The sequence below is a fragment of the Toxorhynchites rutilus genome, chromosome 1, assembly GCF_029784135.1.
Source record: "Toxorhynchites rutilus septentrionalis strain SRP chromosome 1, ASM2978413v1, whole genome shotgun sequence".
In the NCBI taxonomy this organism is placed as follows: domain Eukaryota; kingdom Metazoa; phylum Arthropoda; class Insecta; order Diptera; family Culicidae; genus Toxorhynchites; species Toxorhynchites rutilus.
The window spans coordinates 128,174,620-128,192,878 of record NC_073744.1 but is presented as its reverse complement, the minus strand read 5'-3'; the positions used below and the strand labels follow the sequence as shown (position 1 = coordinate 128,192,878).

Genomic DNA, 18,259 nt, shown 5'->3' with positions numbered 1-18,259 from the left:
ACTCATGGTATGCGTTGAGGGCATACATCCCAACGCAATACGGAGACAAAGATACTGAATTCGCTCGAGTTTAATGAGATGTGTTTTGGCAGCTGATTGAAAACAGAAACTGCCATACTCCATCACTGAGAGAATAGTTGTTCGATACAACATTATAAGATCTTCGGGATGGGCTCCCCACCATGTGCCGGTAATTGTACGGAGAAAGTTTATTCTTTGTTGGCATTTTTTACTCAGATACCTAATATGGGCCCCCCAAGTACATTTGGAGTCGAACCAGACCCCAAGATACTTGAATGACATAGCATGAGTGATCGGTTTACCCAAAAGTTGAAGCTTTGGTTTTGCTGGTCTATGCTTCCTAGAAAAAACCACCATCTCTGTTTTCTCCGTGGAGAATTCGATCCCTAGCCCAATGGCCCAGGTTGAAAAATTGTTCAAAGTATCTTGTAAGGGTCCTTGCAGGTCGGATTCGTTTGATCCTACGACAGACACCACTCCGTCATCTGCAAGTTGTCTTAGGCTGCAATTTTGTGTAAGACAATTGTCGATGTCGCTTACATAGAAGTTGTACAAAAGGGGGCTTAAACATGAGCCCTGGGGGAGGCCCATGTAGGAGACCCGATTTACTGTCGAATCCCCGTGAGAAAAATTCAACTGTTTCTCACAAAGCAAGTTATATAACATATTATTCAACAGAGGCGGCAGACCCCGAGAGTGTAATTTGTCTGACAAAACCTCTATTGAAACAGAATCAAAGGCCCCCTTTATGTCCAAGAATACTGAAGCCATTTGTTTTTTTTCGGCGTAAGCCATTTGAATTTCTGAAGAAAGCAACGCAAGACAATCATTCGTCCCCTTGCCCCTGCGGAACCCATATTGTGTATCTGAGAGTAAGCCATTCGTTTCAACCCAATGATCAAGGCGAAACAAGATCATTTTCTCCAACAATTTCCGTATACAAGACAGCATTGCTATTGGGCGGTACGAATTGAAGTCGGACGCGGGTTTTCCGGGTTTTTGAATAGCTATAATTCGCACTTGTCTCCAATCATCTGGAACAATATTATGCTCCAGAAACCGATTGAATAAATTCAACAAGCGATGTTTCGCCACATCAGGGAGGTTTTTTAACAAGTTGAACTTAATTCTATCCGTTCCTGGAGCAGAATTGTTACATGAAAGGAGAGCAAGAGAGAATTCTACCATCGAAAACTCAGAATCAAGATCGCACCTGTCTTGTGGTATATCTCGAACAATTTTCTGCACGGGAGCGGAATCGGGACAAACCTTCCGTGCAAAATTAAAAATCCATCGATGTGAATATTCTTCGCTTTCATTCGTTGAAGAGCGATTTCTCATGTTTCGAGCCACTTTCCATAATTTTTTCATTGACGTTTCTCGTGACAAACCTCCCACGAAATTTCGCCAATAAGCACGTTTTTTCCCTTTGATCAAATTTTTGAACTGATTTTCAAGGTGCAAATACGTTTGAAAATTCTCAATGGTTCCACGTTTCCGAAAAGCTTTAAATGCGTTCGATTTATCCTGATAAAGCTTGGAACATTGGCTATCCCACCATGGATTGGGAGGCCTTTGACGAAAAGTGGAGCCTGGGATGGGTTTCGTTTGAGCGCGAACCGCGCTGTCATATATCAAACGAGAAAGGAAGTTATACTCCTCCAATGGAGGCAAACCATCTCTGGAATTGATGGCTAGAGCAATTGCGTCCGCATATTTTTTCCAGTCAATGTGTCTTGTGAGGTCATATGCCATGTTTATAGATTCAGAAGAATTCGAACCAATGGTGATGGAAATTTTGATTGGCAAGTGGTCACTGCCGTTGGGGTCCTGGATTACATTCCACTTGCAATCTAACGATAGTGAATTCGAGCAAAGCGAGAGGTCAAGAGCACTTGGGTTAGCAGGAGGTTTAGGTACACGTGTTGTTTCCCCAGTGTTCAAAACGGTCATATTGAAGCTGTTACAAAGGTCATATATCAACAATGAACGATTGTCGTCGTACTGTTCCCCCCAGGCAGTTCCGTGAGAGTTGAAGTCTCCCAAGATCAATCGTGGCTCAGGAAGGAGTGAGCACATGTCAACAAGTTGATTGCGGCTAACCGCAGCTCTCGGAGGCCAATACAAGCTGACAATACAGAGGTCTTTGCCTCTGATGTTTGCATGACAAGCAACAGCTTCGGTCCCTCCAATAGGTGGAAGGTCAATTCGAAAAAATGAGTGGCACTTATTGATACCCAATAGCACCCCTCCGTATCTGTCATCACGGTCCAAGCGTATGATATTAAAATTGTGGAAAGAGAGATCATCTCGCGAAGAAAGCCAAGTTTCGGACAGAGCAAAAACATCACAATTGAACTTATGAATTAAAAATTTGAATGTATCCAATTTAGGGATAAGACTACGACAATTCCACTGTAAAACAGTGATATCTCCGACCTCTCTATTTAAATTAGACATCAAGAGAGATAATCATTGCAAGGAGGGGCCATGTTTGCATCAATTGTTGCAAAATTGTCTTTAATACTGGAAGCATTGAAATGACAATGGTTCTGATGGAGTCGGAAACATTAAAACACTTGAAGATTTGGTCCAAAAGGTCAGACAACTTTATAAATCCCGATTGGGAAGTTGAACTGGACGGAAAAACAGGGACAGTTGGGGTTTTTGATGTCCCCTCGAGTGCTGGGCCATTCGAAGGTGAATTATTCCTACGGAAACCAGGAGGAACCTGATTTTGCTTGTCCGCTGCACTCGATTTTTTAGGCATGCTAACAGGGGGTATCACCGGAGGGGCTTGTCCTTGAACTTTGGGAGTGGTCACATTTTTGCGCCGGGGATTCCCTTGGAAAATGAACGGTGTGCCCCCGTTAGCTGTGTCCGCTTCTATTTCGTCAACGGGCAACGTGGCGAAGACATTTTGTGTGTTGATTGGTTGTTGTTGTTGGGCCAGTGGCGAAGCACCCTTTAAAATATCCGCAAAAGTGCGTTTCGAGCGTTCCTTCAAAGAGCGCTTCTGTTTCTCCCAGCGACTCTTGTAAGTTTCACAAACTGAGAGCTCGTGTGGGGATCCCCCGCAATATGGACATTTATGCTCAGTCGCACTGCAGGATTTCCCCTCATGTTGCTCTCCGCAAGTGGCACAGCGCTCCTTGTTGGCACAATAATCTGAAGTGTGACCAACTGACTTGCATTTTTGGCAAGTCATGGGCTTTGGCACGAAGAGTCGCACAGGCAATCTCAATTTGCCCACCATGACGTAGTCAGGTAGAGCGGAACCAGCAAAAGTTACTCGAAACGAGTCTGACGGCGTGAATTTAGTTTTTCCCTCTTCTTGGGATACTTTTCCTAGTTGGCGGCTGTCCAAAATTTTAACACCCACCAACGGGAGTCTTTTAAATTTACCAACTCCTTCTTTTATCATTTCGCACGTCAGACCAGTTTCAGTTACCACCCCCGAGATTTCTACGTCATGGGAGGGCACGTAGACGCGATACTCTAGGGAGAATCTCTCGTCGATCACAATTGCATTCGCGTGTTTCCGATCACTCACGACAACACGCAGTTTGTTCGGTCTAACCTTAGAGATTTCGACCACGGAGGAATATAATCTTGCCGGATCTTTCGAAACCTGAATGACATTAATTGCCTTTCCTTTTGGTTTAGGCCGGAAAAAAACAACCCATGGACCAGCTCCAAGTGCATCGTCTGGATAGACCTTGACACGAGGAGAGGAAACAACTGAGGGGGAGGACGAGGTCGATTGTTGAACGGGAGCGGTATCAGTAGGGCTGGGAGGCAAGTTCGGTAGTAGAGCGGAAGCGGGAGCGGGAGATTGAGGGGGCGAAGAGGAAAAGTTTGCCAATTTTCTTGAGGGGGGCTTGTTAAGGTAGATTACCTCTTTCTCTGAAGAGACATCTTCTGAGGGGGGAACGCGTTTAAGCGACTTCCCAGCCCCCGTTGTAGCTAGTGAGGAGGAAACAGTAGTTTCAATCTCCATGTCAACATGACCTTCTGCCATTACGGCAGATATAAAATAATATAATTCTTATTTTTTTTTGTATTTCTAAACCTAATATATATTATACCTAAATCGCACACCAATGCGAATGAAATGAAGCGGTGTCTCAATCGAACCGCGTGGCAATCGCTCGGCACAGATGCAACGGTATATCGCACCACAACACGATGATGGAATCGATGACGATGCTAAAGCACACACAGCGATGATACGGCACACGCACCGCGTCCGCCGTGGAGGACTTCTTCCACACGCTGGTAGTGATTGCTGCTCTCCTCACTCGCGCAATAAAGAGAACCCCGTTAGGGCGAAATAACTTCACCAGCCACGAACTGATAACGGTATAATCTCCACTTTATAATAGACGCGAACAAATTTGCGACCGATGTCTTCGGATTGCGCGAGCTGAATGAAGTAGGTATTGTGTTCCAAGGTAATTTGTCGTGATTAGATGTTCCCACGTGTTGGTTTCTTGTAAGCATACCACTGTTGGTTGATACTTAGCAAGAAGAGTCTGCAACTCATCTTAATGTGAACGGAGCCCATTGATATTCCATTGTATTGCAAATGTTCGAGATGCTCTATTTGTGTTACTTTTCTCACTGGAGCTAGAAGATTCTGAGAGCGTTTCATCGTTCAGTGATGGTAACTGAGGATTTTCGGTGTTGGTATGCCCTGTAAGCAGGAGAGTACACAAGGAGGATACACATGCGCTTGAAGATGATAAACAAATGGGGTAACTTGCCTGTGGAGTTAGACTGCTCACGTCGGCAGCCGCCAGAGGTTCTTCGGTTGAAACCGGTTCATCTCTAGTCGGGGCCGACGTGAGAAGCTTTGGCGAATCATTAGACGGAGTATCGACTGTTTCGAGTGGTTCATTCTGTAGAGTTATGCGGCCCACGTCAGCTGCCGCCAAAGGCTCTTCGATTAAGACCAGTACTTCTCTGGTCAGGGACGATGTGGGATGCTTCGTGCTTGACCAATCACCTTGTTTAATTCGGTTGGTGTCTGTGATGTTATTTTTGTAACTGCAGGCTTTACTCGTGCTTGGTCTTTGTTTTTGGTGGTATAACTGATCATACAAATCTGCATTACTGAGGACGTTTGACGGTAGTTTACGCATTCTGTTTTTGGTGTTTACATTATCGTGTTCCAATCGGTTTCCAATGTCGTGGTACATTTTCGTGATAGTGTGTTGTCCTTCTGGGTATTGTATTTTGGTTTATGTCCGCTATTCTGATTTAGGTATTTCATATTCTCGCTGCTATTTTTCAAAGATAGTGATGAATCCATGAGTGCGTTGACTTATGGGTTTAACTGCGTTAGGGTTACTGGGACATGTGTATATCCTGGTTATCAGCTGTGCCTTCATCCGATGAAAAGTTAAACTCCGAGTGGGTTTGGGATAGATAAGAGTTGTTTTTATGATGCTGTGTTTCTTCTGAGTCGGAGATGTACATAGGGATATCGTTGTTTCTAATCTTTTTTGGGGTCGACTCGCTACCGTTTTGTTGAGAGGCGGTCAGGCGTGCATTTTTTTTCTTAGACTCCGTGTGGTCGGAATGGGAGTTTTGTTCGCAGACAGAATCGGTTTCCATTGAAGAAGAAGCATTCTCGAGCGCTTTTGGCTTGGATGATTTGCTGTTTTTTGTTGTTGATTTTTTATTGTTGACGTTAGTTGCGGAGAGGGCAGAATGCGTTAAGTATTTCCCTTCTTGTTGGAGTTTTTGGTCGGGTTCACCGTACATTTCGCGTCTATAAGCTTCATTAACAGTTCGCAATGTTTCGATTTCCTTGTCCTTTTTGGACACTGTCTTTTCAAGGGAAGACTTGCGATAAGGTCTTCAATAGTGCCATTTTTGCGTACAAGGTCCATCCTGCATTCTCCTTTTTGCATGTTCTCTAGTGCTTGAATTCGTTCATCTTTGTTTTTCAACTCTTGTTGGAGATTGAGAATAAGATTACGGAGGTTACTGAACTCGGAATTATTCGATGTTGTGGGTCCTGCTGCGATCTGGGCTTCTAATGCCTTGATCACGGCGTCCTTTTCTTCCATTTTTCTTGTCATGGTTTTAATTGTGTGGTCTTTAGAGAGAGCTACAATACTGGCGTAAGATTTTTGTCCATGCGTAGCTTCATAGATTCTTCGGGCTGCTGGGTACGAAATGCCTTGATCGACGCGTATATGTTGAATATTGTCTTCAGTTTGGTAGATTGGGCATTTTCGGCTGCTGATGACATGGTCGTTAGATTTGCATCTTGAACAGAAAGGTTGATTTGTGCATGGCGTGTTCTTGTTTATTATATGCTGTTGACTGCAGTTTCCACATGTGGCGTCCTGCTGTTGGCAATGAGTCTGCGTGTGTCCGAATGTGTAGCATTTGTAACACAGCATAGGTGCAGGGTAGTAGGGACGGGTCCTATATCGCTGATAGCGCACGTCTATGTGCCCGGGCATCGTTGTACCTTGGATTGTGAGAATAACAGTGGCCGTATTTTCTTTCTTGTCTCCTATCTTCCTAGTAATTCGCCGAATACCTTTAACTTTTTGAGATTCAAGATTTTCGAGAATAGCATCGTCGCTAATATTCGCCAGCTCTATACAATTGATGACACATCGAGTCAAGTTCATTCCGGGGTGCATTGAGATTTTGATAGCCGTACCATCTGTCAACTCAGTCATCGAAAGAAGTCGCTCTATCTGATGTTTGCTTCTCACTTTCAAATCATATGTTTTTCCTCGTGCCTCTGGAATCGCTCCTTCAATCTTGCCATTAATGCGTTTTTCAATTGAAGTCCTTAGCGTGAAGGGGTGATTTGGAAGTTTCTTTCCAGCTATTGGTTCCAGTTTCAAAACGACTAGTTCACCGTGGTCTCCCTCAGGGTCCATGTGTTCAGGTAACGTTGATCCGGTATACGTGCCATCTATCATACCGGAGAACCCTCCACCGTGGTTCCCGGGAAGGGGGGGGAACCCCACCCCCAGCATCACCGCCGATGTGGTGGAATGTTCTCGTCGATCTGTTGACTTGCTACCAAGGATTGGTCGCAACTTGTATGCAAGCTATACTGTCTTTGTGGAATGACAATGCTGACAGTGATGACTGCTTTTTTCTGTCGCCTCGTGGTAGCTTTTCTTTTACGGATACACTATATTACAATCGTTTTTTCCACTCACTTAACGGGAAAATTCGAAATCTTCGTGTTTGGCCGATGGCCAGTCAGTTGGTGAATGATCTTACTTGCAATATAAAAATGCCCCGACTTGCATATGGGGACACAGCTAGTGATCTCCGCTAATCGTTCGATCAATCGATTAATCGAATACTTCCTACAACAATCGATTACTAATCGAACGAATGCCGCGCAACCAATAGTCGAAGCGAACGAATAATTTACTTCGGTTAATCGATCCTAATTCAGAGGAAATAACGCCGGTACGGCCTCTACAGTGTTTTAGTGTTTTAGAGGTGCTTTGATTATGTTGAATTTATAATGTAGTGTCTAATTATACCTAGTAATCGCCTTGGTCTGCATGTTTTTTTCGGTAGACTTTTCCATACCTTTGTTTCATCAATTTTTCAGTTCAAAATGTTCTTTTGGATAGTAGTAAAAATTTGAATGTGAGTAAAAAAAATTAATAAAATTCACTAGGCAGTGAATAAGACACTGATTTTTTTTTTAATTTTACTTGCTCTAACCACTCGATTCATGCTCTCTTTTTTTATACAACATGTTAGCTCATACAAGAAAAAAAAATAAAAGAGCAGTAATCTTTGCTTTCTTCGGAATCCTTTGTGCTCGCGCTATCCTTTCGGATAACATATTTTGTTTAATTTGTTAACTGTATTTTTATATGCGTTTGAAGGTAAGGTAATTCGATTATGGCCATTCTAGTCATAATAAAGGCCTCTTAGAATAAAATCTCCCTAAACCATAAACCATTAAAATTCTATCTCTAAGGTCGGAAAACAGCTAATCCCATCGGGTTCACTATTTCAGGTGATCTTCTATGAAGAAAAATAATCAAACTGGGTTCTAATGTAGGTGTCGCATGAGCTGATTCAGCTTTGCGCAAATTCGCAACTATAACTCGAACGAAATAACTATTTCGAACGAAATGGGAATCCGTCAGAATACAGAATAGGGCTGAATATCAATAGCTGTATATGATGAATATCGAATGAATAGAATAATACGAACTGACTTTTATTTATAAAAACCAGAGCTTTTCTCTCCAACTGGTCCAACTTTTGCGAATACGAATTAACTTTTGCGAATACGAAGATAACTGAATATATTATTAAAATTAACTTCAATTCACATATTCCAGTTTCGATATCATTAACATTGTTTCGGGTAGAGTTAGTTTCATAGCTTGTTTTCATTTTTACAACTGATGAAAAGATGTTACAAACACGTTAGTAGACCAAACAGGAACCGCAGCACGACTAGTAACTAAAATAATTACAAATACAATTAAATATAACGGCAACAAATTCTAGCGAATTAGAAATATTAGTTATAATTATTTCTCTCAGTGTGGTGATTTATCGATTATTCGATTATTTCGGAGCGATTAATCGTATCGAATAACGAACAGCTGAACAATATTCGATTAGTTGTTGAACGATTAATTTCAAAAATCTGGGATCACTAGTTGTATCTTCCACCTTTCTCTTAAAGCCGGGTTCAGACGGTGCGAGTAAGCATACGAGTCGGTCTAGTCAGTTACTGCAGTGCAGCTACTCACACCGTGTGAACACATCATGCCAGTTATTGTCATGTGTGATCCGGCGTGCGAGCTACTTCAAAGTTTTTTGAATTTACTCGCACTTGCATGCTTCACAACGTCAAAAACAGAATTTAGCGTTCGAATCAGTGATGCCAAATGTAATGAAATGTCTCTATTTTTAAGATATTTGAAAATATGTGAAGATATTTATAGACTTGAAAATTATTGGAAAAACAAATAAAACCCTCATAGTTTCTAAACGAAATAATTGTTATTTCGTTTTGCACGCTGGCGGGGCACGCTTTCTTTTTGAGATAGTTTTCTTGAGAATCTCTAATATAGAATCATTATCAGATCACAACTTACAAAAAAAAGTATTGTTCTAAGAAACAGAATACATATTCGATTTAAAAAAGTACATTTTCATTCATTATTAAAATTTTTGAAGCGTATTTATTGCACCTGCAAATCGACTGTCATTTTCATTTCACAAAATAAATAAAATTAAAAAAAAAATCTTTTAGACTACCATTTATAACATCACATCCTTTCGGAATTATCTGAGCTATGGATGTTTTCGAGATTCTAAAAAATATCGACAACAATCCCAACGATATTCCAAAACAAAGGCACATCAATGTCATTTCTAATTTAACTCTTGCAGGTACAGCATCCCTCATGACTGTATCTTGGCGTTGTATTCGTGGAGCAATTAAATCCAACAGTTTTTTCACTTGTTCAGGTGTTATTATCAACACTGCTCTGTAATCTCGGGATCCTCATCGTAGAGTTCCTTCAATATTGTATTTGTTGCTCCTTTTCTTTGCATCTAATTCCTGGCCCGAATCCTTTTCTCTTTCTGCTTTTTCGGATAGTACCTTCAGTTCAAAGAAATTCAGCACAAAGTATGTATTTTTAAACACGATCAGCGTTTGTTTTGCTATAAAATTGTGTGATGATACATTCAACTGAAAACCTAAGATGAAAACTGCCAATAAAGAAGTCGATTTTGGACCAATCATTTGACAAATTCGGACCTGATTGCTGTTTCTGACTATTTGATGGACATTTGAAAAGTCGCCTGGCATCCCTGGTAAACCCGTGCCGTAGTATCTAGTTTCTCGCCAGCAGCTCACACTGTGTGAACGGACAAGGCGAGTCAACCAATTGTCAAGCGAGTCCACCGGGTCAGTAGCTGCTCATTGTCAAGTCAGCTACTAGCAACGTATAAATGGGCCTTAAGGCCCATTTATACGTTGCTAGTAGCTGACTTCACAATGAGCAGCTACTGACCCGGTGAACTCGCTTGACAAATGGTTGACTCGCCTTGTCCGTTCACACAATGTGAGCTGCTGACAAGAAACCAGATACCACGACACGGGTTTACCAGAGATGCCAGGCGATTTTTCAAATGTCCATCAAATAGTCAGAAACAGCAATCAGGTCCGAATTTGTCAGATGATTGATCCAAAATCGGCTTCTTTATTGGCAGTTTTCGTCTTAGGTTTTCAGTTGAATTTATCAGTACACAATTTTATAGCGAAACACACGCTGGCCGTGTTTAAAAATACTTTGTGCTGAATTTATTTTATACTGAAGGTACTATCCGAAAAAAGCAGAAAGAAAAAAGGATTCGGGCCAGGAATTGGATGCAAAGAAAAGAAGCAACAAATACAATATTGAAGTAACTCTACAATGATGATCTCCGAGAGTACAGAGCAGTGTTGAGAATAACACCTGAAAAAGTGAAAAAAACTGTTGGATTTAATTGCTCCACAAATATAACGCCAAGATACACTCATGAAGGATGCTAAACCTACAAGAGTGAAACTAGAAATGATGTGCCTTTCTTCTGGAATATCGTTCAGATTATTGTCGATATTTTTTAGAATCTCGAAAGCATCCATAGCTAAAATAATTCCGAAAGTATGTGGTGCTCCAAATGGCAGTCTAAAAGATTTTTCAAAATTTGATTTATTTCGCCTTGACAGCAGCTTCGTGTACCAATTTGTGAAATAAAAATGTTAGTAGATTTGCAGGAGCAATTAATACGCCTCAAAAACTAAAATAATGAATGAAAATCTACTTTTTCTAAATCGAATATGTATTCTGTTTCTTAGAACAATACTTTTTTGCAAGTTGTGAGTGAATTTTGAATTAAAATTGTGCCCGATAATGATTTTATATTTAGATCCCCAAGAAAACTATTTTTAAAAAACGTGCCCCGTCAGCGTGCAAAACTAAATAATAACGATTCCGTTTAGAAACTATGAGGGTTTAATTTGTTCTTCCAATAATTTTCAAGTCTATAAATATCTTCGCATATTTTCAAATATCTTAAAAATAGAGAAATGTAAAGACAATGTCAAGATTTGGCATCCCTGATTCGAGCGCTAAAATCTGTTTTTGACGTTTTGAGGGATGCGAGTGCGAGTAAATTCAAAAAACTTTGAAGTAGCTCGCACACCGAATCACACATGACACTAGCTGGCATGATGTGTTCACACGGTGTGAGTAGCTGCACTGCAGTAACTGACTAGACCGACTCGTATGTTTACTCGCACCGTCTGAACCCGGCTTTAGGGTGGGTTTAGACTAGTGATATATTCATGTGAAGAAATATGATGAGATTTATAGAAATCGCATCAACCGTTTACACTAGCGTGAACTTCTATAATGAATATCTTCATATTTTCGGTGAATTTATTCACCTGAAGTAGAACTGCATCCAACTTTAGTCATTTCTCACCAGTGAGAAATTCACAAGCGTTTACATATGCTGAATTTATTCAAGTTATATATACCTCGAATAAGTGTATCATATTTATTCTCTTCCGTTTACACCTATTTTCACGTGAATAAATCCATCTATAGCTATAGATCTCCCTAATGTAAACCCGCCATTAGGCTAGGCGCAAATTGAGAAGCGTATTGCGCTCATCAACGAACACGAGACTACCAACACGACTCATACGTGCCACAAACGTAGCGTGGTGGAGCGCATATTCAGTCGCAGTTTGGTGTAAATAACGTGCCACTCGCAAACAATGTCTGATTCACACAGATTTGCGCGATATATTTATTTACTAACACAATCACCCGACCAGCACGAGAAACTGTGGTTCAGCCACAGCCTCACACGAGTCGTGTCTCACGAGCGCTCCACAATCTCGCGTCATCTGGCCAATTTGCGCCGTTCTATCTGTTTTCATTAGCCACAAAAACAGGCGCTATGTTGCGGCAAGTTACTCGCGCTATACGCGTCTCAATTTGCGCCTGGCCTTATATATGCAACACGCTTCGATGAAGCGTGATTCTCTATTTGGGAATGTTGTTACCAAGGCGCCTAGAAGTATATCCTAAGGTGGGCCAACTTGCTAAAACGACTCTTCAGCCATCTTGGAAGTCTACTGTGTTTTATTTGTAAACAATACACAATACGCTAATGGCGAAGCTCGCTCGTGATCAGTCTGTCTCTTTCACGCTACAAGCATATAATTCCCCTTCTGCGTTCTCCCGTACTGTTTTCATATACCGCTCCCCTAACCAACTTAGTGACGAAACGGCCTCACCTAGTACCATAGACCCGTCTTGGTTGTTACTATACCCGTTTAGAAAATCACATTGCAACGAAGCGCGATGCATATATTAGGTTGGGAATAAATCAATCCATTATTTTTGGGTGAAATTCAAAACTATATTTAATATGCACCGTTTTGTAGTAAAAGTGTAAAATGCACCGAATTTTTTCATTGTTGACTTCCAATGTTACCACCCTGTAACTCACAACTGAATGGAACAATAAAAAAACAGCGAAAGATTTTTTTTGTAGTGTAATATGTAACCTAAACTTGAATTTGTATTATTGATATTACTCGAGATATCGATCACTACAGCCAGATATCGAGAAAATAATGGATTACTTTTTCCCCAACCTAATATAAGAGAAGGGCGGAAGATACATTCAGTCACACTCCGACCAACATCATGTGTTGACGTTGAGGGTGTATTTTGGAATGTTGCACATGCTAGTCGGGATGCGACTAAGAGCCCCCGCATACTACAGACTTTCTGTCAACCAACAGTTTGATCGGGTCGGCCTTCTGGTGCAAAAACCGACCCAACTGAATTGACGTAATGTGCGCACATGCATACCTCTCCGTACTGATTAACCCTCCTGTACTCGCGTGCAAAATCATAACACGTATACTCGCGCACGGTGTCACAGACCGAAAATTGAACTTCTCTGTAATGTTGACATTGTGTATTTTTCAGGCTTTATTGGCATTTATTTAAAGAAGAGGGTATGATTGAATGAAAAAATTCAAAAATATATGTTTTCTTCGTCTTTATTATGTTTTAATAGTCATCTAATTCAGCCTCCTTAAAATAGAGTAATTTTTGATACTTCAACAAAAATAACGAAATTCGAATTTTTCACTGATATTAACTAAAATTAAACAACTGAATATAATTCATGGAAGCATAAAGAGCTATTAAATAACATAAATACGTATTAATCGATTGTGGTTTCATTGGAGTAAGAAACAGAACATAACATAACTGCATTCTCGAAACAAAGATATTTTTTACATTTCATGCAGTTGTTGCGTGTTTTTCGGGTCTTTACACGAAGAGAAGAATGTATAACGACCTTCTTGATAATTACCAGATGATAAAGGTTCTGGAATATATAGTAATGCTAGTGCGAGCTTTTACCCCACAGCTACTGCGCACCTTTGCCCTACAACCTTTTTTTGAACTAATCGAATTTTTAAAAAGTTCAAGAGCTTACTTTTTCACAAAAACGAATACGCACTATCATCTACTATAGAATGAAGGTTTCCTTGACAGTGTAGTTTCAAACTTTCCAGTTATTTCAGGTAGGTAAATCGTCATCTCCAAAACTGGAAAAATTAGATCAAAACATTGCAAAACTTTTTTTAGCTCATAACTTTTTGCCACTTTAATGAAATGTATCTTTTTTTATATGTGTGTGCTGCTGGTGTAATAATGTATCAAACGACTACACTGTTGTCGAGATTTTATGCTCGTTTGCTTCAAAATGGCAAATGCGCACCTTTGCCCCGTGCGTACCTTTGCCCCGTATTACTCTAAAGTTTGCATATGTCAAATATTCTTTGTCTCTGTTTTCTTCTAAACTAAGAATTAATGCCTTTTTTAGATGGGGCATAAAAAAGATGATATAAAAGGATTTCTAGGAACTTCTTTTTCTTTTTCTTGTTTTCTTGTCGATGTTGTCCATTATAAAAAAAATATCCCCGAAACTGTAACTGTTAAAATTTAACATAAACTACCGATTAGTTTATAGTTTACTGTTTACAATTCTTTCACAAGTGTGTATATTTGTGACCATTACATTTAGCGAATAACTATAGGAAAGTCAAACATTTATATTTTGCTTTTGAACGTATGAATCTAACGACGAATAGTTAATATATGGATCCGTTCAACCCAGTTACAAAAGGGACTGAAATCAAATAAAAATAGTCCGGTAATAATCTTATGCATTATATTCAATAAATATTCCATGCCACTAACATTAATTTATACATTTCATTCAACAATATTCCAGAATATGAAAAAAGACACTTGCCCAAAAAAATTACTCCTATACTCGCGTCGGTGTGTCAGACCGAAAGTGTTAAAAAAGTGACACACGTCCCCTTCTTACCAACACATGCGATACGCTAAACGATGACGAACGACGAATAACGAAGCTAGAAAGAATCGCAAAGTCGTAGTGTTGATGCCTTCTGAGAAATGAAAGAATTATTCATTTCTCGGTCTGACAGACCAATGCGCGAGTATAGGAGTGTTAAGAAGCCGACCAAACTATCGGCCGACAAATCAGTCTGCAGTCTGCGGGGGTTCTAAATGTTGTATTTCTTCAGTTCTTTGTTTTTAAGAGGCTTTAAACTTTGCAGTTCGTTTGCTTCTAGAATGTTGTATCTTCCGCCCTTTTCTTATATATGCATCGCGCTTCGATGCAACGTGATTCTTTGAACGGCGCGTGAATGGGAATAGCAACTCAATAGAATTACGTACTACACCCGTCACCTTGAAGTCAACGTAAAGGAATGAAATGTCAAATATTCTCCCATGGAAATCGTATGGTATCATTCCAATACACCTTCACTGGCAACTGTGACGTCAGCAAAATAAATCCAAGAGAATAGTTGACGGGACGGTGACGCTGTATGTGTAGCGCACTTTATTCGAATGAATCGAATATTTAAAAATGGCTCCACGATAAATCAATAATGGAATAAACGAAAAAATTAGATATCTCTAATCGGTATGTAGTACAGTAAGTTACATCCAATTCGACATCTAGCCAATTGAACAGGGCTGTAATGCGACACGTTTAATTGGACATTTTTACCTCTAATTGGACATTTCTGTAAACATCAAGTTCGGGGCCCAAATTATGGCCCCACATTCAAAGTCGCCAACAAACGTCGACACTTTTAATCGGCATTTACATTTAATATATATTAAATATATCATATGACAGGCCGAGGCACCACTCAGTGTCACATTGGAGGCGATTTTGACCGGTAATTGGACATTGGCGATGAAAGTAGTACAGTATCGACGCCTGGTGGCTACATTCGATGTGGGACCATGATTTAGGCCCCGAACTCGATGTTTACAAAAATGTCCAATTAAACGTGTCGATTACAGGTTTGTCCAATTAACTAAATGTCGCATTAAATATAACTTACTGTACTGGGTTATACTGGCTAGTTTAACATTTGTTTACCATTGTTATCGCGTAATATGTACGAATAATTCGGTTTGCAAAAATTAACTAATCAGTGATAGTATTTACCAAAAAAATCGTCATTTATGCAATTTCTTTTTGGAAAGTGTAGTGAAATTTTGATTATGCAACAGAAATTCGCGTTGACAGCTGTTGGGAACACTGGCAACCGTAACTCAAAAAGCATCACAGGGCTCACCGTTGGCAGGCGACTGTCATCGGATTGACGTCATCGATGTGTCACCGAGAATGAGGTTGTCTCCTCGAAAACGTGTTCTTTAAGTCAGTCTATTTTAATTGTCTCACGAATAAAGTTTAAGTTATTGTAACGTTAGTATATTCTTTCATTTCACCACCTCGCAACGCGAGCGTTACAACAGTGGCGACGAGAACGCGAGTTTTTTTTCGTGAGTTTTACGAATTTTGACGGAAAATCTGCGTAGAGGAAGCGCGATCGAATTTCAACTACGACGCCGCCGCCGAACAAAAGGAAGCGTACCTTCAGCAAAATGGAGGGTCAACAGAATCAGCCTCCGAATGGACACCCACAGTTTCGTCAACAGCAGCTTCCTTCCCAAGCGGTGCCACCAGGTCTGAATCCGGGAAACAGTCCACCCGGTCATCAACAGCAGTACCAACAGCAGCCGATTTTTACCCAGGGAATGACGGCGGATAGTGTCATCGTACAAATTTTGCAACACCTTCAGCAGCAACAGGCAGTAACAAACCAGCTTCTCCAGCAGCAGCGTGAAGGCACACATCAACAGCAGGAGTTCCTGCAACAGCAGGAAGCGCTTTTCCGGAATGCGATGTCATCAATCAACGTCAGCGTTCCCCCTAATCCAGAAGCCATCTTGGATTCGCTAGCTGGGAACATCAAAGATTTCCAGTTTGATCCTGAGAACCACTGTACTTTCGCTGCCTGGTACGCTCGATACGAGGACCTCTTCGCCGAGGATGCACACAGACTGGATGACGATGCTAAAGTGAGGTTACTTCTGCGCCGCCTAGGAACCAACGAGCACTACAGATACGTGAGCTACATATTACCGAGTACGCCGAAGGATTTCACGTTCGACGTAACGGTTCAGAAGCTTACAGCACTGTTCGGGACCACAGAATCAATGGTGAAGAAACGCTACAGTACGCTCACCTTCGCTAAAACCCCGACTGAAGATTACGTCACTTTCGCGTGTCGGGTAAACAAAATGTGCGTAGAATTCGAGCTGAAGAAGATGTCCGAGCAACAATTTAAGTGCCTAATGTTCGTTTGTGGTCTCAAGGGTGAGTGTGACGCCGATGTACGTACCAGGCTGTTGGTGAAGATTGAGAGCAACGATGATGTCACCCTAGAGGCGATGATTGATGAAGCGGCTGATCAATCTAAAGAACGATACAGCGATGATTGAAGGTCCATCCGGACAGGTGCAAGCAATCAAAGGAGGTTCACATCATCATCAGAGGAAATTCCAGAAGCGGTCAACAGAACGATGGAAAGGTTCTCCAGTGCCGGAAGAGGTGAAGAAGGTTCCTGCGACTCCGTGCTGGAACTGTGGTGCGATGCACTACTCGAAGCATTGCAGTTTCCGCAACCACAGATGCAACGAATGTAGGCAGTTTGGCCACAAGGAGGGCAACTGTTCAACAACGAAACGTTCGTCCAAACCAGTGAAGCAGCGCAACAGGAAGGTTTCTACCAAAACCATTTCCAACCAAACCATTTCCAACTTTCTACCAAAGCCACTTTCCGTGGGCAACGTCCAGAGCAAGCGACGGTTCGTGCAGGTAGAAATCAATGGTGTTCCAGTACGCCTACAATTGGATACGGCATCGGATATCACAATTGTGTCCGAGCAGGTCTGGAAGCAGCTGGGTCAGCCAACAACGGTGCCGGCAACACAGATCGCAAAGTCAGCGTCGGGTGAACAACTCGATCTGCAGTACGAGTTTGCATGTGAGGTATCATTCAACGGATCAGCGCAGCAGGGCAGGATTTTCGTCTCCAAGTGTTCGCTCAACCTACTGGGCATTGACTTCATCGACAAATTCGATCTTTGGTCACTACCGATGGACAATTTCTGCAACCATATCAGTGGTGTACCTGTAGATGTAAATTCATTGCAGAAGGCGTACCCGAAGTTATTCAGCAATACATTGGGGCTGTGCAATAAGGCCAAAGTCAAGCTAGTTTTAAAGGAAGCCTGTCGACCAGTTTTCCGCCCTCGTCGACCAGTCTCCTATGCTATGCTACCAACAGTTGACGAAGAGCTCGATCGTCTGGAACGGTTGAATATTATTTCACCTGTAAATTACTCCGAGTGGGCGGCTCCAATAGTGGTTGTTAGGAAGGCGAACGGCAGCATACGCATTTGTGGGGACTACTCCACTGGGCTCAACGAGCGGCTCCAATCTCATCAATATCCGCTCCCGCTTCCACAGGACATTTTCTCCAAACTGACCGGTTGCATCGTGTTCAGCACAATCGATTTGTCTGATGCTTTCCTGCAGGTGGAAGTCGATGAGAGTTCACGCCGTATGCTCACAATAAACACGCACCGGGGGTTGTATGAATACAACAGATTACCACCCGGAGTGAAGGCAGCACCAGGGGCATTTCAGCAGATGATTGATACCATGCTGGGCGGACTTTCGGATACCTCTGGCTACTTGGACGATGTTATCGTCGGAGGCAAGA

At 41.5% G+C, this 18,259-nt stretch overlaps 1 protein-coding gene across 1 annotated transcript; it reads left to right on the top strand.

Moving 5' to 3' along the window:
* The first annotated feature begins 16,073 nt into the window (after nt 1-16,073).
* On the top strand, nt 16,074-16,973 carry LOC129761424 (uncharacterized). Its single transcript, XM_055759142.1, has one exon. The coding sequence runs from the start codon at nt 16,074-16,076 to the stop codon at nt 16,971-16,973; it is 900 nt and encodes a 299-aa protein (XP_055615117.1).
* The last annotated feature ends 1,286 nt before the right edge of the window (nt 16,974-18,259 follow it).

Excerpts from the sequence above, each read along its gene's own strand:
- LOC129761424 (XM_055759142.1), top strand. The coding sequence starts at position 16,074 with ATGGAGGGTCAACAGAATCAGCCTCCGAATGGACACCCACAGTTTCGT.